This window comes from Musa acuminata, chromosome BXJ2-11 (assembly GCF_036884655.1).
Source record: "Musa acuminata AAA Group cultivar baxijiao chromosome BXJ2-11, Cavendish_Baxijiao_AAA, whole genome shotgun sequence".
In the NCBI taxonomy this organism is placed as follows: Eukaryota; Viridiplantae; Streptophyta; class Magnoliopsida; order Zingiberales; family Musaceae; genus Musa; species Musa acuminata.
Window position 1 is genome coordinate 30,052,220 of NC_088348.1, and position 27,118 is coordinate 30,079,337.

The window sequence follows — 27,118 nt, forward strand, 5'->3', positions numbered from 1 at the left end:
GAAATATATTAATGATCAATCATTATCGACCACATAAGTGTTCACATGGAAACTATCATGAAAGCAAAAAAATTCATGTCACTTTCCATCAAAGCTATCTTTCTTATTAACAAAGTGGACATTAGAGCGGTTATAGATTGTTTCATCTAATGCCAAGTATAAAAAGTCATCTTCGACGCTATACTAGAAAACTCTTTTTCTTTTAGAAAAACCTCATACCTACTAAAAAAACATTAGTCACTAACTTAAACATCGAAAGGATCAAGTTGAGAATTTTTTTCTGACATCAATCTTAATGCGCGTGGTGCCTCAAGAGCACGATACTTTCATCTCGAAACTACCTTGATCATCACCTTAGATGATCCTGTGCCTTTGGATATCGATGATAATTTCCCTTGATAATCGATTTTTATTGAGTTTTGAATTAATTTACCTTAATTAGAATAAATAGAGTATAGAAGCATATTTAAAAATATTATAATTGATATTATAAATATTATACACGAGGGATTTATAGCATGGTATAGGTGTTTAACATATTTACTCTGGTATTTTATGAATTATGATAAATAAGAGATGTGCTTTGAAATATTAAAAAACTAAAAAAAAAAAGTTTGTTTTAGAAAAAAGGCACGCTATATATTAAAATGAAAAATAGAATTTTTGTCGACGTCAATCAACCAAGATTTGGGCATCAGGATGAAAAGCATACCTAAATTATCACCCATTCGTGAACACACCATCGTCCTCCAAAGCAACGAAAGCGACTATCGAGGAAATGCACGGTGAGTCCCACACATGATGAAGATGATGAGAAGTCGATAAAAAGCGGAAAGCAACGAGACTTCCCACCCCGTACGCCCATGATTAGACTCTCAGTCATTGTTCCCAACAGTGGGGGACTGTTGATCGTCAACGCCCACTATATCGGCGAGAAGAACACGGTCGAGCGAGCGAGATGACGAAGAGGCGGATGCCACTTCGAGCTAGCTGAGATGACGGAGGAACGAGGCCGGCAGAATGATCACCTCCCCATGTGCCCTTGTCATCATCTGGCTCAACCCTGAACTCTCCCTCGAGCTTACGGTGGCGTGGCGTTGCCGAGCGATAAGTGCCATGGTCGCGGCCGCTGTACTCCTTTTCCACTACGGGGAACCAGTGGCCACCTTATCTGGAGATGGTAGGTCCAGGTGCTGCAGACAGAGACCAAAGCAAAGGACGTCCCTAGTTTTGATAAGATTTCTTCGGTGTTAATTGATTCAAGACTCTCTCTCTCTCTCTCTCTCTCTCTCTCTCTCTCTCTCTCTATTATTCTTTCTCTCTCTGCTATGATCAGGATTACCCTGTGTTACAGATGAACTGTAAAAAGCAGGAGACACCTTGTGCTTTGGAAATGTTTATCTGACTTGGCTATCTTCGGAAGGAAGAAAAAGGAAGCTAGAAAGAAAGAAATGGGGTTGGAATCTGCAGTCCTGTGGCAATTACACCATCATATTCTCCATGTTTATATTGCTTTTGTTGCAGGCAAAAAGAAGAGAGTCACCAAATGGTTGGGACCTTGTGAAACAGTGGACTTGGTTTGGACTCCATGTTCTTGGACCTTGGTGGTTGGATGGCATGAATGGACGACACGGACTGTCGACAAATCGACATACGTGAACTATTTGGATCTGATCCCAACATGATATCTCAAATGTGTCTAAAGACCTCGTAGCGTCCTTTCAGGAGCAGTGATGGTGGACGCCCATGTTATCGTATCTACCTAATGGCATCTCGACCCAGGGAAAACTCCAGTCGCATGATTGACACGCACCCACTTTGCCAGCCAAATATGGATGAAGATGCACCAGCGTGCTATATGATTAACTGCAGCTATTCACTGCTGTTACAAAGAATGATAATGATAGCTTGACCAACAAAGCATGGCATCATGGTTGCACCAATGATCACAAAAAAATGAGGTAGGGATGCAGGAAGGACATGCCATGGTCTGTGAAGCTGTGACATTTATTGATCATTTACAGTGAATCTCGGCAGCTGTCTGCATGTTCTTCCCCAGCTTGCATTGCATCGCATTGCTGGTCCACTGAACTAAAGCAGTCAAAATCAACTGAACTGGAGACCTAATCAACCTTATTAGTACAGAGAAGAAGGCTTAGATGTTTGTAGGTTGGTATTTGTTCAAATGACTTACGGTCAATGTGAGATTAGCACAGCTTGCTGACTTTGAAAAGTTCAACCTTCGTTGCATCGTGAGATGAGGAGAGTACAGTTTCCACTGGACTTATGGTTGGGAGAAAACATGAAGGATTCCTGTGAGTTTGCAGTAGGGTAATATACTCCATGGTTGATTAGCTACCGGGATCTCTCTCGGTTCTTGTGGTCTTTTACCAACTCTCCCACAGCTGGAGAATCTAAAGACCGAGCTTTGGGGCATCTTCTGGTGCTTCAGGTTTCCCTTCTTGTCTTGTAGAGAGCTTCTGTTTTGAATTGATGTACACATCCAGTGAGGGCCACACCGTGAGTGGAAGATCCACCATTGGAAGAGAAGGCCTTGAAAGATGTTGACTACACTTCTGAGGTCGCATATTGTGCACCAACCAATTCTTGCATACCAAATTACCTCTTTCTTTTGTTATGTCATAAATGGAGTGAATGAAGCGACTTTATGGAGTCCGGTTGGCATACAGATTTCTGCATCTATAGACGGAATGGTCCAAAGGAGAGACTTCCAAGTTGATGTTCATTCAAATCTATTTCTTGTTTCTGGTGATGAGATATGGAGTATCCTTTCTCCTGTGGTTGTGTCTATCTTATCATGGGCACGAATATTATCTGTATGTCTTCCAAATCTGGAGTCTTTGATGCACAAGCTTTTGCATCAAGTATGAAGGTGAGAAGGACCGGTGCTCCTTATGTCTTCTATTCTGGCTTCCTGTTAACATCAAACAGCAACCATCACTGGTTAAATTTAACATAAGAGATCAAAGGAATACAAGATGGTAACAGATTGAACAACAAAAAATTCTCATAGAAAAACCTAATGATATATGACTATAATATCTGAACATTTTAGCCTATAGTTGGCTTATGATTTCACACTGGCATCCCTTCTACTTGTTGCATCAAACAAAGGACAAATTAGAGGCTAGAGAAAACTGCTGGAAGCTTGTCAAAAACTCACCCATGGTTTTGATGACAGCGCACACATTCGACTATCCAAAAAGGTTTTAAAGAGAATGAGTTACAGCAAATGCAAGAATCTGTTAACTGAGATGATATGTATAATACTATGCAGAATCAGCTCAAGTAACTGAAAGCTCTATGTTACAGAATTTAAGCCTAAAATTTTGAACTCGAAATCCAGAAATGCAAATTTGACACTTTAGAAAAGTATTAGCACCTTCTACCGATGGTTTAAGGCCTTGGTTGAGCGCCTACTTCTAACAGGAACCACCCAATTTTCCTCACTGGTCCTGTGAGACCTCTTCTTCCCAAGCTCATACTTTATGGCATAGAGATCCTCACAGATTTCATGCCTCGAAAGAGAGATGATCCCTGGCAATATATCCTTCTGGAAATCCCGCATTCCCCTACCTAGCTTAAACTTGCATACGTCCTTCCTAGTCTCATTGTCGATTTGTTTGGCGCAGGTTGAAATTCCATTATCTCTTATCTCCTCTAGATTCAGTGTTCCCATCTCAAAAGAATCAGAAGACTGAGGCTGATCATTGCCTTCTTCACAATAAAATTCCATCCGCCCATTGTTAGTCAATTGATCCACCGAACACAATGGCTTCTCTGAAGAAATAGATGCAAGTATCTCAGCTGCCTTGATAATTACATGATCTACCTCTACTAAAGCAAGCTGCTGTTCAGATATTTGTCCATCCTGTCTGCAGATACAGTCAGAGCCATTAACATCTGAAACCTGTTGGCTGCAAATCCTTTCGGGCATCACTGAGTCTATGTGTGTAGTTGCAGAGTTCTCTGATTTGGAGATAACTGCATGATCTACTACACTTTTTTCCTTTGAGGCCCATTCACTGTTTCCAGCTAACTGATTGGGCTTAAACCCAATAGGAGACTCCTTAAGTTCAATTTGTTGACATTCATCTGGAACTATGGCATGACTTGATACCGTATCCTCTTCACTCCCATCAATATTTGTCTCTTTCTCTGCCACATCTCCAGCAGCTTCTGGTGGCAGATCGGTGGTACTCCCAGCTGATGCATGCAAGCAGTTGTGTTCCCTATACTTACTGGAAATTAAAATATTCTTTTTCGAATCACCATGTATAACAAGATTAGGTGGGCTGATAAATGAGTCAATATTTTCCATTCCAGGTTCATGTAAGCCTGCAAGTACTGTCCTATTTGTACTGTCCTGGGCTCCCCCATTGTAGGCACTCGAAAATCTTTCCAACAAATTTTTGTAACATGCTTCGGGGATTCTGATGCCTGATCTGCAATCTTCATTATTAACAATGCACTCTTTGTAGTTCCAAATATTCTCTATGGCATTATTATTCTGTTCAGAAGCTTGTACCGAAGAAGGATAGGAATCTATATGTTCATGAGGCAATGAGTCAGCACTCTTTTCCCTTGAATTTTCTGAACCAGGGGATACAACAGCAAGCTGATCGGTGACAGTGGATTCTTTTGCACTCCCATCTTTTTGTTCAGATTTGATGCTTGATACTCTCAAATCATCTCCATGGTGGACAATTGATGAACTTGTTGATGGAGAATGAAGTGTTTCTACAGTATTTGAAAAAAAAGTATTAGATTCATCATCTTGAGCTATGTTCAGGTCAATGTGTGTAAGTTTGTATTCTGGTTGTTTCTTCTTGGTGGGAAAATTGGGAGATACAGAGCCTCCATTTTCTTCTAATCCTGAACAAGTTCCAGCAAATATTAAGACATTGAGTAAAAACCAAAATAGTGACAGTTAGTGAAGCAAAGAAGCTTTCACAGTTGGCTAGAAGATGAAAATCCTGCTGGATGCCTATCTCGATAAGCCTGGCATTAAACGACAATTATAACAAGTTGTCAACATTCAGAAAAATAAAGGAAAAGAAGCATCCGAGATATTTCTTAAAAGGATGTTATCAGAAGTCGGCTGGATAACTCCAGGTAAAATTTGTTATGAGAAACATGATTTTTTTTTCAATGCAAAATTCTATCTTCAATCTTCAAGTAAATGGTGGTCAGTCACACACTGAAACCAAGACTAACAAAACCAACCATAAAGACCAATTCTCAATCCATATAAATTCATACTGTCTGACCAAAATAAGTTTAACAGTCCATTCTTTATGAAGTTATCAGAAATAAAACACTCAAGGATCGTCAATAAAACTAACAGTATGAATCTTTAAATCACAGCTATAGACAGAAAATTTAAATTATTATCTTAATCTAAATACGTGGATTTAAGAAAACCTCAGTGTAAGCAAAACAGATAAAAAACTAATTAACGTTCCAATTTGACCACAATATAGAAAAGCTTCTAGAAGACAAATTTTAGTCCAGTGACATCCAAAAAGAAAACGAAAAGATGAATGGGTATTGAATATGTAATATTATTATACAAAACACATCACTAAAGTCTCTGTCGAGACATCCATATTGATAAGTATATTGTTACACTTACACAAGTGATAGGTCTCAGGTTCAATTCCACGTATAAGTGTCATGTACGTTATTTGATTTAATGAAAATTTCTTCTAATTAAAGAAAAAAGACTGCTAAAATTATATTCAAAAGTTCATTTAACAAGGCCAAATAAAATATCTACTCAGTTTTAAACAATTGCAGGTAAATAGACGTTTCTTATACTCTGCTAACCATAATAAACATCAAAAATAGTAGTGTGATCAACAAAGAACTGGGGAAAAGGGAGAAAAGGAAGAGAAAAGAAAATTTGTGGGAAACAGAAAGGCTATTTCATTAATTAGAAACTTGTTCTTCCAGACTTGCTTCATATATTGATAGGAGTTATGAAGATGATAGTTAGTCCTGTCATCTAAAAATTCTCACAATTAATAAGAGTTTCAAAATATGATTCCTTAGAGTAAAATAACTAGATTAAATTGTACCATAGTCTTATAGGATATACAAAATTGATTTGACTCATAACAGAGACTTTTTTGTTGGCCTACTGAACCAGTCACTGAAAATAAAGGTGACCTCCTCAAATTAGCCGAGCAACACGAGGGGCTGAGAAGGATCTTATAAAGGATCCTCCATGACCTAAATTGATCTAACCACATGCTTTTTGACTCTATTGATATCGGCATTGATGATATATGTAGGGATCCCAATCGGCATCTCAATTGATAGGCATAATAACAATGATATTATGTCAAATAAGCAATCCTTCAACAAACTGAAATATCATGTGAAAGAGGCAAATTGACGACCCTTTCCATATCTGTTGGATGGTTTGTAAACAAATCATTGACCAACATCTGGATTGGTTAGATATGCATAAAATGCACAAGATCAAACTTGTCCCTGAATGTTTCAAGCATTCATATTTCTTCTTTCCAATAAACAAAAGAATACAACAACAATAACAAAATTATAAGTGTCAATTATTTGGGATCGACTACATGGATCTTTTATCGTCAAAAAATAAAGAAAATAAAATATTAAATAATAAGCAGACTTGTAAGTCCCAATTATCTCGGATCGACTACATGATCTTTTACTGTCAAAAAATAAATGAAAGAAACATTAAATATATTTGAGAGTTTGGCTAGTTTAAGAAGTGCAATGCAAGAAGTGTTTCAGTCTATTCGTGAGCAAAAAAATAGATATATTTCTATTTCGATGAGGTACTAAAGTATCAATTTCATTATAAAAACTCACCAGCATCTGAGTGGATAAAGTCGAGTTCTTGCCATCTTTCAGTCTGATGCACAGAATGGGAACACTTGGCTGTCGTCCTATGGCCAGATTTGTTCTGCATTTTGATTACCGAACAAAGGTCAGAAAAAGCAGCAACTCGAAGATGACTGATATCCAGCATAATCTGCAAGTGCTTCGAAGCCAGAAGAGCAACTGACCTTAACCTCTGTAGCACTGAAGTCGACCTTCACATGCCCTGCACCAAACAACACATTGATCAAAACATGGACAGGAGTACTTTTGCGAAGGCATTTGTGACATCTTTGGTGGAATCCTTGATAAACTCACCTGCAGGAAGTTGAAGATCGAAGTTCCTCCTATCGTTGGCACGCAATTCAAATGAAGTGTTCTGCATCCCCATCGATTTCGCCTGCGGATTGGTATCGAAGTATTAGAATCGGAAGATCTCCATGATTCACCCACCAATATCCCAACCCAAGGTTTTGGAACAAGCCCTAGACGGGCGCATCTTACCGTGGAGCAGCCATGTCGCACACTGCCGGATTTTACCTCCTCCACCGGTCCCTTGCGTTCTTTCTGTGCCTCGAGAGACGATACGCGATCAGATCGTCTCCAGCGAACATCATTCATCAAATTCTTCTGCGTCCAATACAGGCGATGGAGCTCTCGCACCTACAAATCGGGAAGCCCAAACACCCCCTCGTTCTTTCAAGAAACCAAGAACAGAGCGAGAAGGGATTCATAGAAGCACAGAAAAGGGGAAACAAGAACCTGGTGCTTGAATAAGATCTCGTGCTGAATCATCGCTCGCTTCAGTTCCTCCTTCACGTGGTCCTCGTAGTCCGGTGGCGGCATGTGGTTTAGGTCCAAAACTCCTCTCGTCGACGCCATCGTCGTCGTAGTCGTCGTCGTCATCACAGATACAAGCACTTCTTCACATCTCAAGAATCTCTTGTCAAAGACCCTAAGCTACCGTCGTGGAAGGAACAGAACAAAGCGACGAACCACGGAAGCGAGGGAGGAAGAAGAGTCTTCGATCTCCCACGAATGGAGGCATACAAAGAGAGGAGAACGAGCGGCCGAAATCTAACTTTCGGCGCTCTTCTCTGCCGTTGCCGCCTGTGTCGTTGCTTTTGTTTCCCTTCCTTCCCCTTTCCTCCTTGATCCGCACCGTCGTCAGCTACTGCTCATGTTGTGATTACTTTCAAAGGAAACACCATCAAAAAGGAAAACATAAAGAGAGCTTTTGTCTTCCGCCTCCTCCTCCTCGTCCTGCTCCTGCAGTTACTCTACCTGGAAAAAGAGACAGGAGACGTTCATGTGCCGCGCGTTGGTTGCCGATTCTGCCCTTGCTCGAGCACCACGACTCCGGCTGCCTCTATCATCCGCGCTCCGCTTCCTCTCTCGCGGGGATCGCGACCGCAATCGGGATCGACTCCTGCTGTCACCGATCTCGAGGCGGAACGAGGAGCAGCCCAGCCTATCGCATCCCCGACACAAGGCTTCCTGGAACGAAAAAAGGATGAAGTGGCTGTGAATCAAGATTCACAGCAGCGCGACATGGTCGATCAAAGAAGGCGCATGTCATTGGTCTGTTGACAGAGACAGTAACAGGGGGGAGTCGACGACGTGATCGATGGGCATTCACAAGGTAAAACAAACACCATTCATCTGTTGATGGAGACGGACGGTCGAGAGATATTTACCGACTGACATCATCGAGAACGAACTGCACGCACATCCCACCATCAACTATCGTTTGAAGTGCATGATGCCCGTCTGTTGTTTGTGGAATTTACCGGATCCAAAGAATCAACAGTAGCACATTTGTTGCTTGCTAGGACCAGTAGTTTGGCTATTCTCGCCAATTAGCATGTTCCAAGGGTGACAGACTTATGGTTCGGCTCAAAGGACCACGTCCGACTTCCTAATTCTCACTCTGTAGCAAGACAGGACACCACACTATATGGCCGAACGAGACAGCATCGCCCCATACATCAGGCGGTACGGCGGCTGCTGTGCGATGAACAGTGAGACGGGCGACGTCGATTTCGACCTGCAGAAGATGGACGTGGCTTGATGGAATCGTGAGAAACGTGGGTGAAGGAGCGAACGGTGATCGTGGAGCTCAGCGGTTGGATGCCACTCGTTTCGGTCGGCGTTAAACGCGCGAGCCTCGTGGACGTGGCGCGCGCCACACAGTGGCACTCCGTACGGATTAGGACACGAGTTTGGGTGAGATCTCTTGTATATGAGCGCTTGCCCTTTTTCGTAATTGCAGTATACCCTCAATATTTTATCTTTGATCGGAGCGGAGACGGGAAGAGTGAGACCATCTCATGTCACGTCACCGTGGCATGACATGCCGCAGCGCGATCTATATCAGGCACGGCGACTGTTTGATTGATTGCCCATGAGAGGGAGGAATCAGATGTGCGAGGACGTGGGACTCGGATCATTCCAATTCGACACCTACTCCGTCATGTTTCTGCTGCTCCTCTGCAGCAGGCTGTGCTACCATTGGGCGGTCGGTGTCAGGTCAGTGGTCCCTTCATGTAGCATCTTTATCGTGGAAGTTGACGTTATCTACTCCTAGCACAGGCGCACTACGCCAACTCTCACTTCATGTTAATTTATTGTCGTGTTATCTTGTATGTCAGTTAATGTCATTCCATTCAGTATGAGTCATATCAGTATGGCAAGAGCTTTGTTCATGAGGATAGACGAGGTCGAACAAGAATGATCATATCTTTGACGTCTTTGATGACAAAGCCAATAATACATGAGTGGAGTGCATGTCAAATAAATTATCGTACTCGAGACTCAAAGAATGATACTCTTTATTATATCCTCTGATCTAATACCATGAAAGCTTCTTGGGTGGATATAAGGAATATAGATCATTTGTGTTAGTGATAATCTTTAAAAGAAAAAATTAAAGATGATATATTCCAGTTCAACCACAAATTAAAAGGTCCACATTAACTATCTCTCCCAACGACCACAAATTATCCAGGTGGATCCAAAGAGATATCTTTGGCTCTTTATTATGCATCGACTCCCCAACCAAGAGGCTATGACAAAACCATATTTAATCTAATATTAATTAACGAGTTGGATAGATAATACTTGATAAATGCTCAAAATGACTCCACTCGCATATAATGATCAACGCTTCAAGAACATTAATCGTTTGTATAAATTATATGTCAGGATCACCTTCATGCTCTCTAAGATATTGATAGTGATCCTTTACTTATGTCATTCCTAATTGTTCATAATGATATTGACAGTGATCCTTTACACCGTGGTTGGGGGGTTAGCACGACTTGGTTCAGTTCCGAGTGCGTAAGATCATCCACGTCGGTACTCGGGGCGACGGGAGTCGTCGTCCAATGGGGTCGGGCTTGGGCTTTGGCTTGAAGATCTGGATACTCCCCTTTGGTTGGTCGTCCAATGGGGTCAACCCCTTCGATGATTTTGTTAGAACTAGGTGAAAAATAAGCTAAAAACCAATCCCCTATCGTCGACCCACGATAGGTTTTTATCCTTCAGCCCATAGACCGATCGTACCTATCATATTTATGGTTGCCGACCCATCGGGAAACGAGCTTACTCTTGGAGCATATGTTGGGTGTCCTCAATGCCATGGCGTCGAAAAGCGACATCGCACTCAATATTGTCTCAACCTTCACGGGATGACACTGTACTCGATCGACGTCGTCCCAATCTTTACGGGATGGTGTTGTACTTGGTTGACGTCATCCCGACTTTTACGGGATGGTGCTATACTTGGTTGGCACCGTCCCAACCTTTGTAGGTCGGCACTATGCTTGGGCGATGTCATCCCGCAATATCGTCCTGACTTTTGCGGAACGGCACTGTGCTCGGGCGACGTCGTCCCGCAACACTGTCTCGACCTTTGCGGGACGACACTATGCTCAGGTGACATCGTTTCGACTTTTGCAGGACGATGCTATACCCAATCGAGACCATCCGATCTTTGCGAAACGATGTTGACCATGGGGCATGGTCCGTTATATTGATCTTGACATGTGATTGTAAACAGTAGTTGAAGGGTATATTACTAAAATGTGCCCTATCATATGTGTGTGGAGACGTCACTATAGAGCTTTACGCATCCAAATGTTTGCCTACTTGTTCCTGCAGATTACTAACTATGTTGAACAGATGTCAAGTTGGAGCTTCAAACAGTGTCACCCGATGCTCATTCTAATTTATCCCCATGCATTTTACTCCCAGTCAAATCTTGGATTCCAATTTGACCAAAGCAGTGCACATATTGGTAATGGGCAACATGAACTATTCCTGCAACAGATGCTCCGCATCTTGAAGCTCCACCTCCTCCTTCTGACCCTCTCTGCTTGCTTGAAACAGCTCCTCAATCTGCTCCAAGGACTTCCCTTTGGTCTCCGGAACGCAGTAGTAGACGAATGCCACGGAGAGAGCAGATATAGCGGAGAAGATGAAGAAGGTTCCTGCGACCGTGATGGCACGGGACACGGACAGGAAGGACATGGCGACCAAGCCGCTGCTCACCCTGTTCCCCACTGCACCCAGGGCCGAGGCCTGAGCTCGCAGTCTCAGTGGGAAGATCTCGGTACTCAGCACCCAGCAGATGGGACCGATCCCCACCGAGAAGAAGGCCACATTCCCGCAGACCGCAACGATGGCCAGCCCGATCCCTGCTGCCGGTGAGATCAGCCCCGTCCCATGGTGATTCAAGGAGAGAGCGACGCCTAACAGGAACAAGCACAGCGTCATCCCCATGGTGCTGGCGTACAGCAGCGGCTTCCTTCCCACTCTGTCGATCAAGAAAATGGCAACCAGGATGAAGCAGGTCTTGGTGACCCCGACCGCGATGGTTGCAGCAAGCAGCTCGCTGTCGGACTTGATCCCGGCGTCGCGGAATATGGTCGGGCTGTAGTAGACGGTGGCGTCGATGCCGGTGATCTGTTGGAAGCACTGGATGCCGCAGCCAACGATCAGCATGCGGCGCAATGAAGGCGAAGGGCTCAGGAGCTCCTTCCACACAGCTTTCTCCTCCCACTTGATGGCGGTGGCAGCCCCAGCCGCCTTCTCTATCTCCGCCAGTCGCCGCTCCACCTCACCCTCGTCCTCGATTATCTTCGAGAGCACTGATCTCGCCTCCTCCGCCCTCTTCTGCATCACCAACCATCTCGGGGATTCTGGGATCACGAACAGCGCGAACCCGATGAAGACAGACGGAAGTATGCCGACGCCGAGCATGATCCTCCAGTTGACGTGTTCCGAGAAGCCGGAGAAGGCGTAGTTAGAGATGTAGCCGAGAAGAATCCCAAGATTTATGAAGATCTCCGGGAAGGAGGTGAGGGATCCCCTGGCAGCGGCGGGAGATATCTCTGCGATGTAGACGGGCGCGATCATGACGCCGAAGCCTATCCCGACGCCAGCGAGGAGTCTTCCCATCATCAGCACTGGGAAAGAAGGAGCGAGCGCCATTATTGCGGCGCCAATCTGGAAGATGATTGCGGCGAGAGCCATGGTCCACTTTCTGCCCACGGCATCCGACGTTCTTCCGCCTGCTAGGCTACCCAGCAGCGAGATGATGCTCAGACATCCCACTAGAACTTCTTCTTCGACCTCCGTGATGTGAAGATCTTTTTGGATGAAGAGGATAGCTCCGCTCATGACGCCCACATCTGCAAGATGCAAGCAAGAAGCGTCACCGGAAGAAATCGAGCTAACGTTTCAGGACCCAAATCCAAGTACTGTTACATACTAAAGTGACAGCAAATATGGCATAATAAGAAGAATTATGATCGAATTTAGCAATCGAAAAAGAGATTAAAGAACAATGAAACTGTTCTATCCATCAAGCAAAATAGATGAAGCAGGAAGAGGGATGAAGAAGGATATCCATGTCCTCGATGCAAGCAGCATGTGACGCTGCTTTCATAGATGAAAAGGACCGAGAAAGCATGACCTAAAAGATTGAAGTCTCCCTGTTGACCAACTAGACTCGTAAATTTCAAGTCAAACCAACCTTGACTTCGTCTTGGCTGGAAATGTGGCAACGAACAACGATGTGGATGGAGAGAAAAAGATGCGATCTGTTTCAGACAGCAATAGAACCAAATAACAATGATAATGGTAATGAATGGAAATGAGGATGCCACCATAGCCAAGAAGAACGGAATTAAGGGAGGCGAAGAAGGCGCAGGTGCGGACGTAAGTCTTGCCATGGCTCTCCGGACTCTTCCTCCTCCTCCCGGCGAACGCTTCGTCATCCTCTCCCTCCTCGGCGACATCCACGCTGCGGTACTTGACCTTGCTATCGACCTTGCCGTTGCCAATAGCACGAGGACTGCTGACGCCCATCATCTCCACCACTCTCTGCGAGAGATCTCACAGCCGATGACCTCAGGAGGAGGAGGAGGAGGAGAGAGAGAAAGAGATGGAGTTGCTCCAGATCTAATAGAGGGAGGGGGAGCTGTAAAGCTGGCTTCTCCGATTGTAAAAGAACGACTTGCGATTTCTTTAACGCGGATCGGAATGGGAGGACGGGAAGCGTGCATGTGGGCTCTCTTGGGAGTTCGAGAAGTCGTCCATGGATGGGATCAGAACAGGACAAGAGAAGGAAGGAACGAAGAAAGAAGGACCGGGAGACCACCACCTCCGGCAACTTCGGAACGCCAGAACTCGACATTCTCGCCCATTCAATCGGGCCCCACATGTTCGCTACGGGGGACCCGCACCGGGGTGTCGCCAGCGTCCCACCTGCGCATTAAAAGAAGGGAATACGAAAACACATCGAAATATGTGATTTGATTGTTTATATTAATTCTATAATTTACATTAATTCCAATTCTAAATATATATATTAGTTACTTGAAGTATTATACCATAATTATCGTAGCGGAAATGGGTCCCACCATAAGAACCGTAAGTACATTTTAAGAGGAGCAGGTCGTTCCTCCGGTGGGCCCGCAGGTATCAGTTATCAAGGTAGGACGAGATGTGTATAACATAATAATAATAATAATAATAATAATAATAATAATTATTATTATTATTATTATTATTATTATGTATTAGTGATTGGATTAATCTAATATGATTTAGATTTAAGTGTATAAAAAGTCTTCTAATTTGGCTGAAAGGGTTCGGATGCTTGTGCTATAATCTAATATCAAGATTGGATAATTTTTAATATGATTTTTTAATATCTTAATCTATTTTAAGAATAATAAATATTTTTAACAAATGATCACTAATATTGATTATAGTGGTCTAATTGATTGTTATAATCGATTTAATTAGAATAATTTTTTTTTATTTTTTTTTAACATTTATTCGTTGTTTTTCTTATGCTACTGAGTGGAGCCATAATATATCCATCATTATCTATCGGATAAATGACCCAAGATTCAATCGGGTTTTAATTATCTATAACTCATTTTAGCTTTTTATATATATTTTTAACTTAAACTCTAACTAAGTGTGATAGCTTAGAAAGAAAAAATGTGGACAACGATAATAAGAAAGCGTAGAAAAATAATAGAAGAAGGAAAATGAAGAAGATACGAAGAGATTATTTTCAATTATTCAGACAATGTTCTCATCTCATGTTGTTGGGCTGGCAACCCATAGATTCAGCCCATAGTGGGCTTAGGTAGTTCATAGCCCACACCCCCTCTTAACATAACTCTAATTAACATTAGGGGGTGTGGTGGCTACGTTTTGGAGGCAGAAAAATGTTTAAATAAGGCAGCAACGTGGGAGAAGTATACACCCACGGGATTCCAAAGAAAAGGAGGAAAACAAGGCAGAAAAGGAAGAGAAAGAAAGAGAAGAAGACAAGGACAATACAGAGATGTTGTTCTCAATCATCTAGCAGTGTTCTCATCTCAGGTTAGATCAAATCTACAGTAGACTCTTGCTGTGATTACTTGAGAAGGTTTTAAATATTGTAGGTAGTGACGTGATCCTTGTATCCCAATTATTCTCTTGAGATCGTTGTTAGGGTTTAGGGCAAGAGATTGAGATTTGTATATTCATTATTCTTATAGTGGATTATCTCTAGTTTGCCCCGTGATTTTTACCCTTCACATTGGAGGGGTTTTTTATGTATATCTTGGTGTTCTGTTTGATTGTACTTTCATTTAATTCCGCTGCGTATTATGGTTTTCTAGTATTTATTCATATATAAAGGTTATTTCTGTTTATATCCCTATAAGGTTATATCAGATATTTTGGATATTATGTACAGTAACATAATTCTTGTATTTTAATTATTCGTTTGTGATTTTTATTTGAGTTTTGGATAAAAGATTTTAATATTTTTAATATTTTATTATATATATATATATATCATAATTTTAGACCTATTATTATTAATGCTTAATGTTTGCACTAACTCGTAGCATGATCGATCGCAATGTGGAATCCTGAGATAACATTGCTCGGTGATTTCAACATTTCAGTCACCTACCTTAGAATTGGTCCGCGAGTAAATTGCATCATTTGCTGGATCGGTCAAACAAAAGAAAAATGAGTTCTACTTCCCACGCCGGTCATCTATTCATGTGACTTACGCTTACGTTGGGTCATCTGAATCGGGCAAAGAGGCGATACGGAATGGCCCGCCGACTTATCTTGTCTATAATGTCAATACCTGATCCGATGATAAGCACAGCCACAGCTCATCGGTTAAGCATTGTCTACGTGTGGGCCACCTTTATTTATCGATGGCTTTTCGTGCTACCACATATAGCACGCATCCGTGTTTGACTTTTGCCCTTCGATTTAACATTTTTATTTATATTATTAGTCAAATAAAAGTGATGTACTTCAATAATTATATTTTTATTTTAATAAATATAATAATCTATTAGAGAAGATAGGAAAGATAAATTGAGATTTCTTTAATTCGCTAGAAATTAAAGCCTGACGCTCTACAAGTACATGGTCGATGATCACGACCGTCGATCTACTTGCAGGCGTAGGATTGACGGTGGGGATCGCCAGCTATGCTCTTGAACCGTGTCGAGTTTTCCATGTTGGCGGCCTACGTTTCCGTCCGTTTCCATACTTGGTTGGTATTTGGGAAACGTTTTTTCTTGTATTTGGGGGTTCCGTTTCTCCATTGAAACTCCAACCGCGTTCGGCTACAGCTTGCCACCCCATTTCCTATATAAAGTAATCGAGTTCTCTTCCTCGGCCGATCTCGTCTTTCTCCTCCTCTTTCTGGGTGTGAGGAATTGTTCTCGGAAGGCAAGGGTTAGGGGTTAGGTTTTCCCAGTGTATGGCAGTGAGCTTGGTGTTGAATGAGGTGTCGGACCTCTGCATCGGGAAGCCCCCGCTAAGATCGCTGCCGCTCTCCGCCGCTACCGTCAGCGACGCCCTCCTTGCCCTCAAAAGAGGCGGCGAGCCCCACCTCGCTGTGCTAGATCCTGACCGGGCCCCCCCGGGGAAGAAGGCCGTCGCCGTCGCTGGAAAGATCTGCGTCGCGGACGTCCTCTGCTTCCTCTGCTCCGACGACAACCTCGCGTCGCCGGCCGCAGCGCTCGAGCGGCCCGTCACCGCCCTCCTCCCCAAGGGCGCCGGCCTCGTCAGCCTCGTCGAGCCGCAGTTTAGGTACTCTTTCATCCTGTCTTTTTTTTTTTGGTTAATTTGTAATGAATATGAATGAAAATTGTCACCTTTTAGCAATTTGACGCTTGAAGATTCGATTTTTCATTTTGCAATTTGATTTGCAGCGTGTTGGAAGCCCTCGATCTGATCGTTGACGGAGCGCAGAACCTTGTGATCCCCATCCGTTCCCTTGGCCGGAAGAAGCTCGACCAGGGCGGCGATGGCGTCGCTACCGCCGCCAAATTCTGCTGGCTGACGCACGAGGACTTTGTCCGCTACTTCCTCAACTCCATCGCCCTCTTCTGCCCCATTCCTACCCTCTCCATCGACGACCTCGGCCTCGTCCAGTCCGCCGATGCCCTCACCATCCGCCACGACGAGCCCGGCCTCTCCCTCATCCCCCTCGTCCGCCGCGCCCTTACCGAACAGGCCGCCGTCGCCGTCGTCACCGACGATGGCCAACTGCTGGGCGACATCTCCCCTTGCGCTCTTTCTGCCGGCTACAACACGGTGGCTGTGGCCGCCGGCATCGCCACCCTGAAAGCAGGCGACCTCATGGCCGTCATCGACCACTATGGCTCGCCACCGGAGTCCCTTGTCCGCGCAATAAAAGCCGGACTGAAAGAGAAGGGCTTTCAGGAGATGCTCCACCTTATGGAAGATGAGCTATCCTCGTTCTCCAACTCGTCCTCCACGTCCTCCGATGATGAGTCCAGCGAGGAGGAAAAGCGGCTGCGGAGGCCGTCGAAGAGCTTCTCCAGTACTGGGAGGCGATCGTCGGAGCCGGAAGTATGCCACCCCGGGAGCTCGCTGGTGGCCGTGATGGTGCAGGCGCTGGTGCACCGGGTGAGCTACCTGTGGGTCGTCGACGAGGAAGACTACGGCCTTATCGGGATCGTGACGTTTGCTGACATGCTATGCGTCTTCCGGGAGCAGCTTCAGCCATCTCTCTGAGATCTCAAAGCAGACATGCAGCTGTTATGGATGCATTAACTCGCTGTTGTCTGCACTGAGCGTGATTACACTATAAGACTCTGTAATATTGTATCGCACAATACATCGATTGCTCGTACTCGGTTGTTATCAGAAAACCTTGCTTAGACAGCAGAGGAAGAGCCTGCCTTGTTGTTTCTTGGATACAGTTCTCTCCTTCAGATCTGGGCACATCTCGAGCACTACTAATTCCTTGGGAATGCTGCTGATCCTTGGATCAGTCGCTGGTCTCACATCCCTTGTGCTGCAAGAAAAGCAAGTCTGACGTGATAAAAATGAACTCAGACAATGTGCCAACTTTGATCATTGAATTCCTCCATTAACTCCTTCCAACTTGTCTGCACGAGGTGCTGAACTTTTTTGACCAACTAACCGGCGGCCATGTTCTTTCCTTGGAGGAAGAAGAACTTTTCTTCACCAAACATCCTTTTCAGCACGTACAGAACTCAGCCAAGTCCAGATACTTCAGCCCGGATTGCAACAAGTAAATCTAAACTTCGTGTGATGATAAGCTGCATTTTGTATAGAGTAACTAAAGAACTTTCGTTTGTATTTCTAATTTGCAGAGTCTCACTGTCATCTATCTTTTCCTCGCATTGAAATGGTCCAAAGTGAGGTAAAGAAGTCTTGATCCCGTTCAAATCGACCTCTTCCCTTCTGTAAAACACAACTGTAGCGATGCCTGACAGGCCACTTTGAGTTGGCTGGTTGGACTTTGGAGAGAGCTTTGGATTGGGTTGACTCTGACACCGACGTCGAAAAGGAGACATTACTCTTCCAGATGTCTACGTGAATTAGACATCTCTCTCTCTCTCTTTCCCGTCCATCTTTTTCTTCCTCCATCGGTGGGTGTTTGGATCTATGGGGGCACTAGGACACAAGCATGCAGAGGATTGTTGCGAGAATGGGGAATCTTAGAATCAGAGGATAAGAAAAGAAAGAAAGCAGACTTTGTCCAAGGACATGGATATATCTCTGACCTTAGAAGACTATCCTATCCATCCATGAAGAAAACATGGGGTGTCAAACTCCATTCAAGATTGTCTGCCGCTACATTGTCCATCTCTGTCACATCAAAGGGGAATCTTGAGAAACAAGAAAAAGAAAAAGAAGCACATCAAAGACTGTTAGATTAATAGAATGTTTATCTATTTTGGAGAAACTCATGCAATTCTTGAGTTTGCTTGTAATTTACATGAGTCTTTTCTGAGATGTAAATTACCAAGTATAACTCGTGTATTAGAGAAAAAGGTGTCAGTGAGGTTGAAAAAGAATGATGAAAGGCTTTCACAGGACAAGAATTGCCACTTTCAGAGAACACACAGCATGTTGTTTCTATAGTTCCTTGGCATTCTCCAATCTGTTGCAAGGCAAGAACGTAGTGCTGCACTACAGGATCAGTAGGGAAGAAACAATAATTTTGTTGAAATGTGAATAGCAACAATTAACAGATACATTACTATAATTTACAATAATTAATGATATTTTTTTTAATTTCATAGATTATAACTAATCGAAATATAGATTTCACGTCCTTGTTAAGACCTAACATAGTTCAAATCAAACTCTATCACGATACACGTAAAGCATAGCCTAATAATAATTTTATACTTGATAGGTTAATTGATCTATAAATTTTGTTTTATCTGATCAAAATATTTAAGTTGAAGTTGATAACTCAATTTTAATCTTATCAACTTCTAATATAGAACTAATCAAGATATTATATATATGAAGTATTTAAGTAAGGGTGATACCTTCATTAATTTGTACACTAATCACCTCTCTACCTCCCTAATCTCCATCTTCAATTTATCATTTTGTCTTTTTTTTAGTATAAAACTCTAATATAAATTCATATCAAAAGTGATAAAATAGATTTATAATGATTAGATGAGTCTATTACATTAATTGAGATGAATGAATTTACAAAAGATAGATAAGCCTATTATCATTCGCTTAAGCTTTAATATCTTTAATTAATAGTTGGACAATCTACAAAATTTTCAAGGAAAATAAATATATTTTTAATAATAGATTCCAAATGCTCAAAGGCAGAATCTTTCTACAAAATATAAAGCTTTCATATTTTCATGCACTCCAAACACAATTACAAGAGAAAAAAAATTCAGGAAGTTTTGTTTATTCGATAAAGTTAGTCTCTCATTAATCTCTATTTAATCGCGGATAATGTGCTACAAGATCAAATTGGGACCACCACGGGGTCATCCTACCTGCCTTATCATTGGATATCAGATGGGGCCCGCTGTGTGTTTCATCTTCCTAGCCAATCACGATGGAGGGAGACAACACTTTTCGTTTCTTACGTGTTCCCCTTCGTACACTCGCGGGCCCCAAACCCCATCTTTTCAGCCCCAATCTCGATGCGCGCGAGGGCCTACATCTCCATCCACGTGTATATACCCTTCGCCTAACCCTCTCTTCCAAGCAACCATCGAACCGATTAAAGCGAGCGAAAGCAGCAGCGCGATCAGACGGGACTCCTTCGTGTCGTCTTCTTTACCAAAGTAGAGAGAGAGAGAGAGAGAGAGGTTTAAGACTTGGGAATTCGGCGGGGGCGGAGGGACTTTTAGGGTTTTTATTTCTTTGGATGATTGGAGGGGTTGATGTTGTCGGGCAATTCAATGCGGAAATCGTTCAAGGACTCGTTGAAGGTCCTTGAGGCTGACATCCAGCACGCCAATTCTTTGTACGTAGTGCTGCTGTTTCCGCAGTTCTTCTTCTTTGCTTCTTTTTTGGGTTTGATTTCTTGTGTTTTGGGTCAATCGGGTTTCTTGATAAGTTCGTTGGTTGTTTACTTTTTTTGGGGTTTTTGTTCCTGATTGCTTTGACGTTGCGCATATCGTTTTCTGCTGATTACTGTGTCTTTCTGCTCCTGATGATGAGGACAAAAAAAGCATAATTTTGTTGAGTTTTAGCGATCTATAGTAATCGATAGTTGAAGTATTGTAGGGTTTTGGCATTACTCTGGTAATTGGTCTCCTGACACCGAAAATTAAATCTTTTTTAGGTGATTTTTGGAAGGGTACATTTTGTATCCTTAATTTATGACATATTTGGCTATTTTGGGTGGAAATTGGTCATAGATGGTATGTGCATGTGTCTCGGTGGGGTTTTCTTTCGGTATATTGTTATTTTAAGAAAGAGGTGAGGCTTCCATCATCTTCTCAACCTCCACTAAGTTTAATTGGGAAAGGAAAATCGGTTTATCTATTTTGTTTCGTCTACATGTCCTTTAAAAGGCTAGTACTGTTTTAGATGCTTTCTTGCAATCGTGATAATTTTTGCCTTTAATTTTGTCAATGCTTCCTCTGTAAGAAGTGGAATAACTTTATTTCTTGTTAAGTAAAATGTAGCTTTAGAAGTAAAATAAATGTTTTTTTTGTTTAAAATATTCTTTTACCTAATCCTTCCTCATGACTTGCAGGGCATCAGATTTTCCCACTGATTATGATGGTGCATGCCTTCAAATGCGAATGTCATACTGTCCAGCTGCACACTTATTTCTTTTTCTTGTGCAGTGGACAGATTGTAGCCTTGCTGGGGCACTTGGACTCCTTAGAATTATGATATATAAGGTCTTTATATGTCATCCATTGCTATACCATTAATTAAAATACTCTTACTTGCCTCCTGTTGGTTTGTTTACAGTTTGATCTCTTTTATTCATTGAGGAATTATAAGATGTGCAGGTTCATGCTGATGGATCAACAACCATGTCAACACATGAAAGAAAAGCTAGCATTAAAGAATTCTATGGTTGGTTTTTGCAATGGAGTTTGACAAGCATTCTTCTATCTTTACCGATTGCTAATTTCTTGCTTCTTTGTTTTCTTTGATAGCTGTAATTTTCCCCTCATTGCTTCAACTAAAAAAAGGAATCACCGATATGGAAAACAAAAGGCAAAAGGCGGTATGCATGGAAAGATATAGACGAAGAGATGAGGATGAGAGGAAGCAGTTCTCTGAGACAGATGATGAAAGAGAAGAAGAATGTAGTATTTGCATGGAGATGAACAGCAAAATCGTATTGCCTAAATGCAACCATGCTATGTGCATGAAATGCTACAGAGAATGGTAAAAATATTTTCCTTTAGGGTTAAAAAGCTGTTGTTTTTTATGACTCTATCGATAAATGCTTTTTCCCTGACTCATGATGATTTGGCTTGAGCATACAAATCCACTCAGCTCTTTAAGATATGAAGCCTTTGAAATTAACTATTAGGTTTTTAGAATTATGTAAAATTATCCTGGGAGTACAACAAGAAAAGAAGAAAATTTGTTTGGTGTTAGTTGATGTGAGATAATAATAGCATTCCTGTAGGATTTTCATTTCTGATTGTTTGGCAATAAAAAATGGAAATATAAGAAATGGTGAGGTAGTAAATGTTTATTTTAAAAGGGGTAGTGGTTTTTGAAATCAAAAGAGTGTGCAACAGAGCGACTTGTTAATATACAAGTGTAATATGACTTTTTGACTCCATATTTTTCTAAAGATAAATGAGAAAATAATTCCTAATTTACGTTTTTAGTAGTTATTTTTTACTTCTAGGTTACTGATTTATTGTTTGTACTTTAAAAATATCATGCATATGTGCTTCTGATACTGTTGATGTGTTGTAACGAAAACTTAAGATGGCATATTGAATTATTTGTTCTAGATTGGAGTGGTAGTTTGTTGCTGATGAGATTTTCATAGTGTTAGTATCAAATTGGATAGAAATCACAGTTTGTTGTAAAAAAGAAAATGCATGGTATGCTAGGAGATTGAAGCCACGAGCTACACTTGCAGTGCGCGGAGATTGTAGGCAAATAAATGGTTGCAATGCTGCCAAGATTTAAGTTGTTAACATGGTTTTCTAGGAAAATGAGGAATTGAATCTTTTTTGCTATCTTACACCTAGTAACCTATTTTCATAAGACCTCTTAGTACTTTGTTGCCCTGAGTACTTATTAGTTTTTCCCCATAGCATTTAGATATCAGCTGATCTTATTATGTCATTTGGGACTGAGGTATTTTTATTGAGGCCCAGATTGCCGGAGTTAGAACTTTACATTTGATAGGATGTGTTATGCCAATATATTATATTAGCTTAAAGAAAAGGGTACACATACATAACTTTCATAAATGGAATTTGTTACCTCAAATATTTTATTAAGAACTTTAATTTGTGTCATTGGTGCATAAGTGCCTGGAAGACTTTTACAACTCTAATTTTAAGACACCTAGAGGAATTGATATGATAATCTGTTTCAAGAAATAAGCTATTGGTGATTCTATCCTCATGGTCTCCATGCAGGTTGTAAGCTCGCATAAACTGGTGCCTGTTAAATCCAATTATCCTCTCTTTACATCAGAAATGGGTAATAGATGCTTGAAATTCTTATTAGAAGTGGAAAATTATCATTCATATTTTTTGTCACCGAGGATATAGAGTCTAGATGAAATTCCCACTTCAATGCATCACTAAATATGTGGTGATTGCATGCACTTAGTTTCTAAATTGAAACTTAATTCATGGATGCCTGAGTCCATATGTAAAAAAAACTAATGCAATTGTTGTTTATTGAGAAAGTGGTCTGGATGAATTCATCCGAATGTATCATAGATTACTAGGTAATTGGTTTACACATGTGAACAGATGAGTATTTGGAGAATTCTATATTCTTTTGTTTGTTGTAGTGAGTGATACAGATGTTGGAGTTATGCCAGTTTTATTATGGCACTCAAGACAGTGCTTGTGGACCAAGATGTTTCTGGGTTAATTCAGTACTTCTATCTGAATTCTGGAATTCACTTGGCTAGTGATGGTTAAGATAGATCGGATAAGTTCCTATTTTTACTCATTCTACTTTGGATCAAGGATGATCGTTTTGGGTACTGGACATGTTTTGGTGATCTGGTCAGACCAGTATACTGGTCAGTACCGGTGTATCATGTGTCGGTATACTAGTATGTATCGGTGTTTCGGAGAGAAAGAAAAAGGAGGAGAAAAGGAAGGGATGGTGGAGGAAGAGGAGGGAAGGAGGAAGGAAGCAGAGGAAGAACATAGGAGGGAGGAAGAGGAAGAAGCGCAGAAGGAGAGGAGGAAGAGGAGACGAGGAATACCTGTGTGCACGATGGAGGTGTTTGACAAGCTTATGGCGGCGGTGTGGTACTGTGCACAGTGGAGGTGACGAAGGTGTGCAGCGTTGTGCACGGTGGGGGTGGTGGAGGTGGTGGAGGTGTGTGTTGCAGTGTGCAGCATGCGTCAGAAGATTAGGGGTAGTTTTTCCCAAGGTTCGCCGTACCGACGTTTTGACCCGGGCTCGGTACGGTACGGTATCGGCGTACCGAGCGGTACATCAGGGCATACCGAGCGGTGCACCCTGGTGTACCGAACAATTATATATTTTTCATACTGTAGTACTATAGCGGTAACGGGCGGTACGCTTCGGTATGACAGACCTTGATTTTTTCCTTCTATACGGGCAGACTGGACCGAGAGTGGTCCACGTCATGCTTCACACCCAAACTGGTGTGTACCACCCGATTCGTACCGGTTCATGCGAAACGTCAATCCTTGCTTTAGATTGTTATCATTATCTTTCAAACCATTATGAACATATTGGAATTATGAACATGTTGAATACAACTGCAGAATAGAATCCAGTTTAGAAATGCATTGGAGGACCTAGAAGATCAACACATTCTAATTGTTATGTTGACATTGAATTCAACTGCAGAGTAAATTCCAGTTTAGAAATGCCATTGGAGGACCTAATAGATCAACACCTTCTGATTGTTATGTTAACATTTGACTAATTCTCTAGTTCTTGAAAATAGAGCACCATATTTTAAGATCATTATTTGATCTTCCCGTTGGTTCCTTGAGCTTTGCAGTTTCAGGTTCTCAGAATCTTGTATCTACTTCTTATGTGCATTGGCACATTGAGCAACTATGTACAAAAGTTGCCATTGCATTTTCAAAATAGATATTACTTATATTGTATTATTTATGACAGTGATTGAAAGAGGTGCTCGAGTGCTCGCCTAGGCGCTCGGGCGAGGCGAGGCGAGGCCCGAGCGCCTCGCTAATGTCCCAGGCGGCACGCTTCAAACAAGCACCGCTTGGGCGCTCGCCCGAGCCCAGGCGCTGGGCGCTTCAGGCGAGCGCCTAGGTAAACCAAGTGACCGAACCAGGATTTTAGGTCTTGTTCGGTTGTTAGTTGGTTCAATCGAACCAACTAAACCGATATAACCCTTACCCAACCCTAACCCGCTGTCGCTGCCGCTCCCGATCTCGCTGCTCGTCGCTCCTGCTCCCGCTGCCGCTGCTCGCGTCTCCCGCGAGCCCTCCAGCTGCTCACGCCTCCCGCGAGCCCTCCCACAAGCCTTCCCTCTGCTCGCGACTAGAATTTTTATTTAAAATAGCATATTTTTATTTAAAATTTTAAATAATTATATTTATTAATTATATTATATATTTTTATATTTTAGCGCCTCGCTTTGCTCGGGCGAGCGCCTAGCGCCTCGGACGTTTTTGGACCTTGACGCCTAGCGCTTTTTAAATCACTGATTTATGATAGAGAACAAAATGGACCATCCAAAAACCAACACATGGACACCTCCACCTCAACAACGAAGGTCGCCACCGTGGTAGGACGGTTATGACATCTAACCATAGAGGGGGTAGTTGAGCCCCGTTGACCATCGGTTATGCCACGTTGGCAGGTGATTGAACCATGTTAGTGGAAGTTGCGCTACACCTTGGCAAGTGGTTGAGCGATGTCAGTGGAAGTTATGCCACTTTGACAGGTGGTCGAGTCACGTCAGCAAGGTTACTCCAAATCTGCCATCTCAGCGGCCAGTTGCGCCATCCCCACAAGTGCGTTTAATTGCCATCTCAGCGGCCAGTTGCGCCATCCAAAACTGCCTCTCTCATTACTTTCTCTGTCATTCCACACTCTTACTTTCTCTGTACCTCGGGCATTGCTAATTTAGGCATCGGAGGGACCAAGTCGGGCTATGCCCGACCTCAGTCTTCTTCTGTAGGTTCTCGGGTGACATGTCAAGAGATTGGACAATTTCTAGATTGCAATGGCAGATTACTTTCCAACCATCATTGGCTTGTCGGGACGATGCATGTTACCCATCATTGGGCCCAATTGGGGTTAGGGTCAATTGTCTAGGATTATATATTGGTGCATATTTGTTTTCCATCATGTTTTGTGTTCTGTCCCTTGAGTCAACAGTGAAGACCAATTGGTTCCTTGAGTTAATATTGTTCGTCAAATTGTCAGTCTTCATTGGTGTTAAGAACCAGCGTGACTAATTTCATCTCATCGAGTTACTGTAATGTGTAGTTTGCTTAGTCTTTATCTGTTTTTTTCTTCTGGCATTATTGCTACTTACATTTTCTTTAGGTGTAGCATATCCTAAACCCATTTTCTTCTCGTTATTTGCCTCTGTACATTGGATGTAATTCTGCAAGGAATCTTAGCTCCTAAGCGTGCTTCCCCCCACCCCTCTTTTCATCCTTTGGTCCTGTCCCAATAATATTAGTTTTCTGAGTTTTGTTTTGATGCATTTTTTGAGCCGATTACCGCTGTATGTTTATCAAACATGGTTGCAAAGAGTTCCCTATTATTGTGGGACTATGGTTTTCAAATTACTTTGCCGGCTTTGGTATTCATTTATAAGTGAATGAATTATTTACCGTAATGGATTGTATTCGTTTATAAGTGCATATTTTGATCTCCCATTTGTTTTTTTTTCTTCTGAGCTTGAAAAATAAATCTTAAGGAGGTTCTGTTTTTTCTTGGTTCTTTTTTCGAACATATATGAAGACTGAGCAACGATATCATTGCAGGAACTCGAGATCACGATCATGCCCCTTCTGCCGCAATAGCCTCACGAGAGTAAACTCTGGCGATCTGTGGATGTTCATCGATAACAGAGATGTGGTTGACACGGCAATGGTGACCCGTGAAAATATCAGGCGTTTAATCATGTACATAAAGAAGTTGCCGGAGATTGTTTCAGAAACAGTTTCTGATCCTTACGATTCACATCTTAGATGACCTACGATTCTCCCATGCCGCCAGGTTAAACTTCCCCCAATTCCTTAACCGTAGTAGTATCTGCCTGCTCAATTAGCTCGATTTATTTAAGCTTTAGAGTTTAGAGGTATATACTTGTGCGTCTTCGTCACTATGTAAATGCTTGTACAGTCTCTTATTTATTAACATGATAATTGCAATTCGGTGCAACTCCCAGCTGTGTTGCGCATGTGTTATAATTTCGTTTCGGATGGGGCGCCACCTTCTCATCAGATGGAAGCGACGAGTGGAACAGCCTGTAAGGAGCGTTAGCCCACGCCATGCGACCCGTGGAGCCAATTAGACAGCAGGCATATCGGATGTTGATTTGTGTTGGTTGGCAACATCAATGCTTCGACGTGGAGCAGTCGTTTCACGTTCATCCTAGGAATTAAGACACTTGAAATGCTTCGTCTGCTGCCATTGGATCTCTTGAATTAGTAAACAGCTGCAATCGAGCACATGGATTGGGATCTAATTGTTCGAGTACCGCAGCACGTGGATGCGCTGG

General features: G+C 42.4%; 4 protein-coding genes across 11 annotated transcripts; 2 read left to right on the top strand and 2 right to left on the bottom strand.

Moving 5' to 3' along the window:
* Positions 1 to 1,986: 1,986 nt before the first annotated feature.
* On the bottom strand, positions 1,987 to 8,536 carry LOC135626730 (uncharacterized). Of its 5 annotated transcripts, none has more exons than XM_065132304.1 (9): positions 8,170 to 8,536; positions 7,882 to 8,059; positions 7,648 to 7,808; positions 7,390 to 7,548; positions 7,204 to 7,285; positions 7,074 to 7,111; positions 6,877 to 6,970; positions 3,404 to 4,896; positions 1,987 to 2,935 (listed from the first exon to the last, which is right to left on the bottom strand). In XM_065132304.1, exons 2-8 carry the CDS (start codon positions 7,931 to 7,933, stop codon positions 3,407 to 3,409), a joined length of 2,076 nt encoding a protein of 691 aa, XP_064988376.1. In that variant the 5' UTR covers positions 7,934 to 8,059; positions 8,170 to 8,536; the 3' UTR covers positions 1,987 to 2,935; positions 3,404 to 3,406. The 5 variants fall into 5 exon arrangements, with proteins under 5 accessions (XP_064988376.1, XP_064988374.1, XP_064988378.1 ...); XM_065132302.1 differs by having other exon boundaries at positions 7,882 to 8,077; XM_065132306.1 differs by having other exon boundaries at positions 3,404 to 4,761; positions 7,882 to 8,077; positions 8,170 to 8,535.
* Positions 8,537 to 11,104: 2,568 nt separating this feature from the next.
* On the bottom strand, positions 11,105 to 13,402 carry LOC103972016 (probable polyol transporter 4). 4 transcript variants are annotated; one of them, XM_009386205.3, is made up of 3 exons: positions 13,108 to 13,402; positions 12,923 to 12,989; positions 11,105 to 12,578 (listed from the first exon to the last, which is right to left on the bottom strand). In XM_009386205.3, exons 1-3 carry the CDS (start codon positions 13,258 to 13,260, stop codon positions 11,200 to 11,202), a joined length of 1,599 nt encoding a protein of 532 aa, XP_009384480.2. In that variant the 5' UTR covers positions 13,261 to 13,402; the 3' UTR covers positions 11,105 to 11,199. The 4 variants fall into 4 exon arrangements, with proteins under 4 accessions (XP_009384480.2, XP_009384481.2, XP_009384483.2 ...); XM_009386206.3 differs by lacking the exon at positions 12,923 to 12,989 and having other exon boundaries at positions 13,056 to 13,399; XM_009386208.3 differs by lacking the exon at positions 12,923 to 12,989 and having other exon boundaries at positions 13,108 to 13,241.
* Positions 13,403 to 16,098: 2,696 nt separating this feature from the next.
* LOC103972018 (CBS domain-containing protein CBSX5) lies at positions 16,099 to 17,651 on the top strand. Its single transcript, XM_009386209.3, has 2 exons — positions 16,099 to 16,515; positions 16,638 to 17,651. The coding sequence occupies exons 1-2, from the start codon at positions 16,184 to 16,186 to the stop codon at positions 17,464 to 17,466; spliced, it is 1,161 nt and encodes a 386-aa protein (XP_009384484.2). The 5' UTR covers positions 16,099 to 16,183; the 3' UTR covers positions 17,467 to 17,651.
* A 2,322-nt stretch (positions 17,652 to 19,973) lies between these two features.
* Positions 19,974 to 26,778, top strand: LOC103972019 (E3 ubiquitin-protein ligase AIRP2). Its single transcript, XM_009386210.3, has 5 exons — positions 19,974 to 20,215; positions 20,954 to 21,104; positions 21,219 to 21,285; positions 21,369 to 21,603; positions 26,379 to 26,778. The coding sequence occupies exons 1-5, from the start codon at positions 20,133 to 20,135 to the stop codon at positions 26,587 to 26,589; spliced, it is 747 nt and encodes a 248-aa protein (XP_009384485.2). The 5' UTR covers positions 19,974 to 20,132; the 3' UTR covers positions 26,590 to 26,778.
* The last annotated feature ends 340 nt before the right edge of the window (positions 26,779 to 27,118 follow it).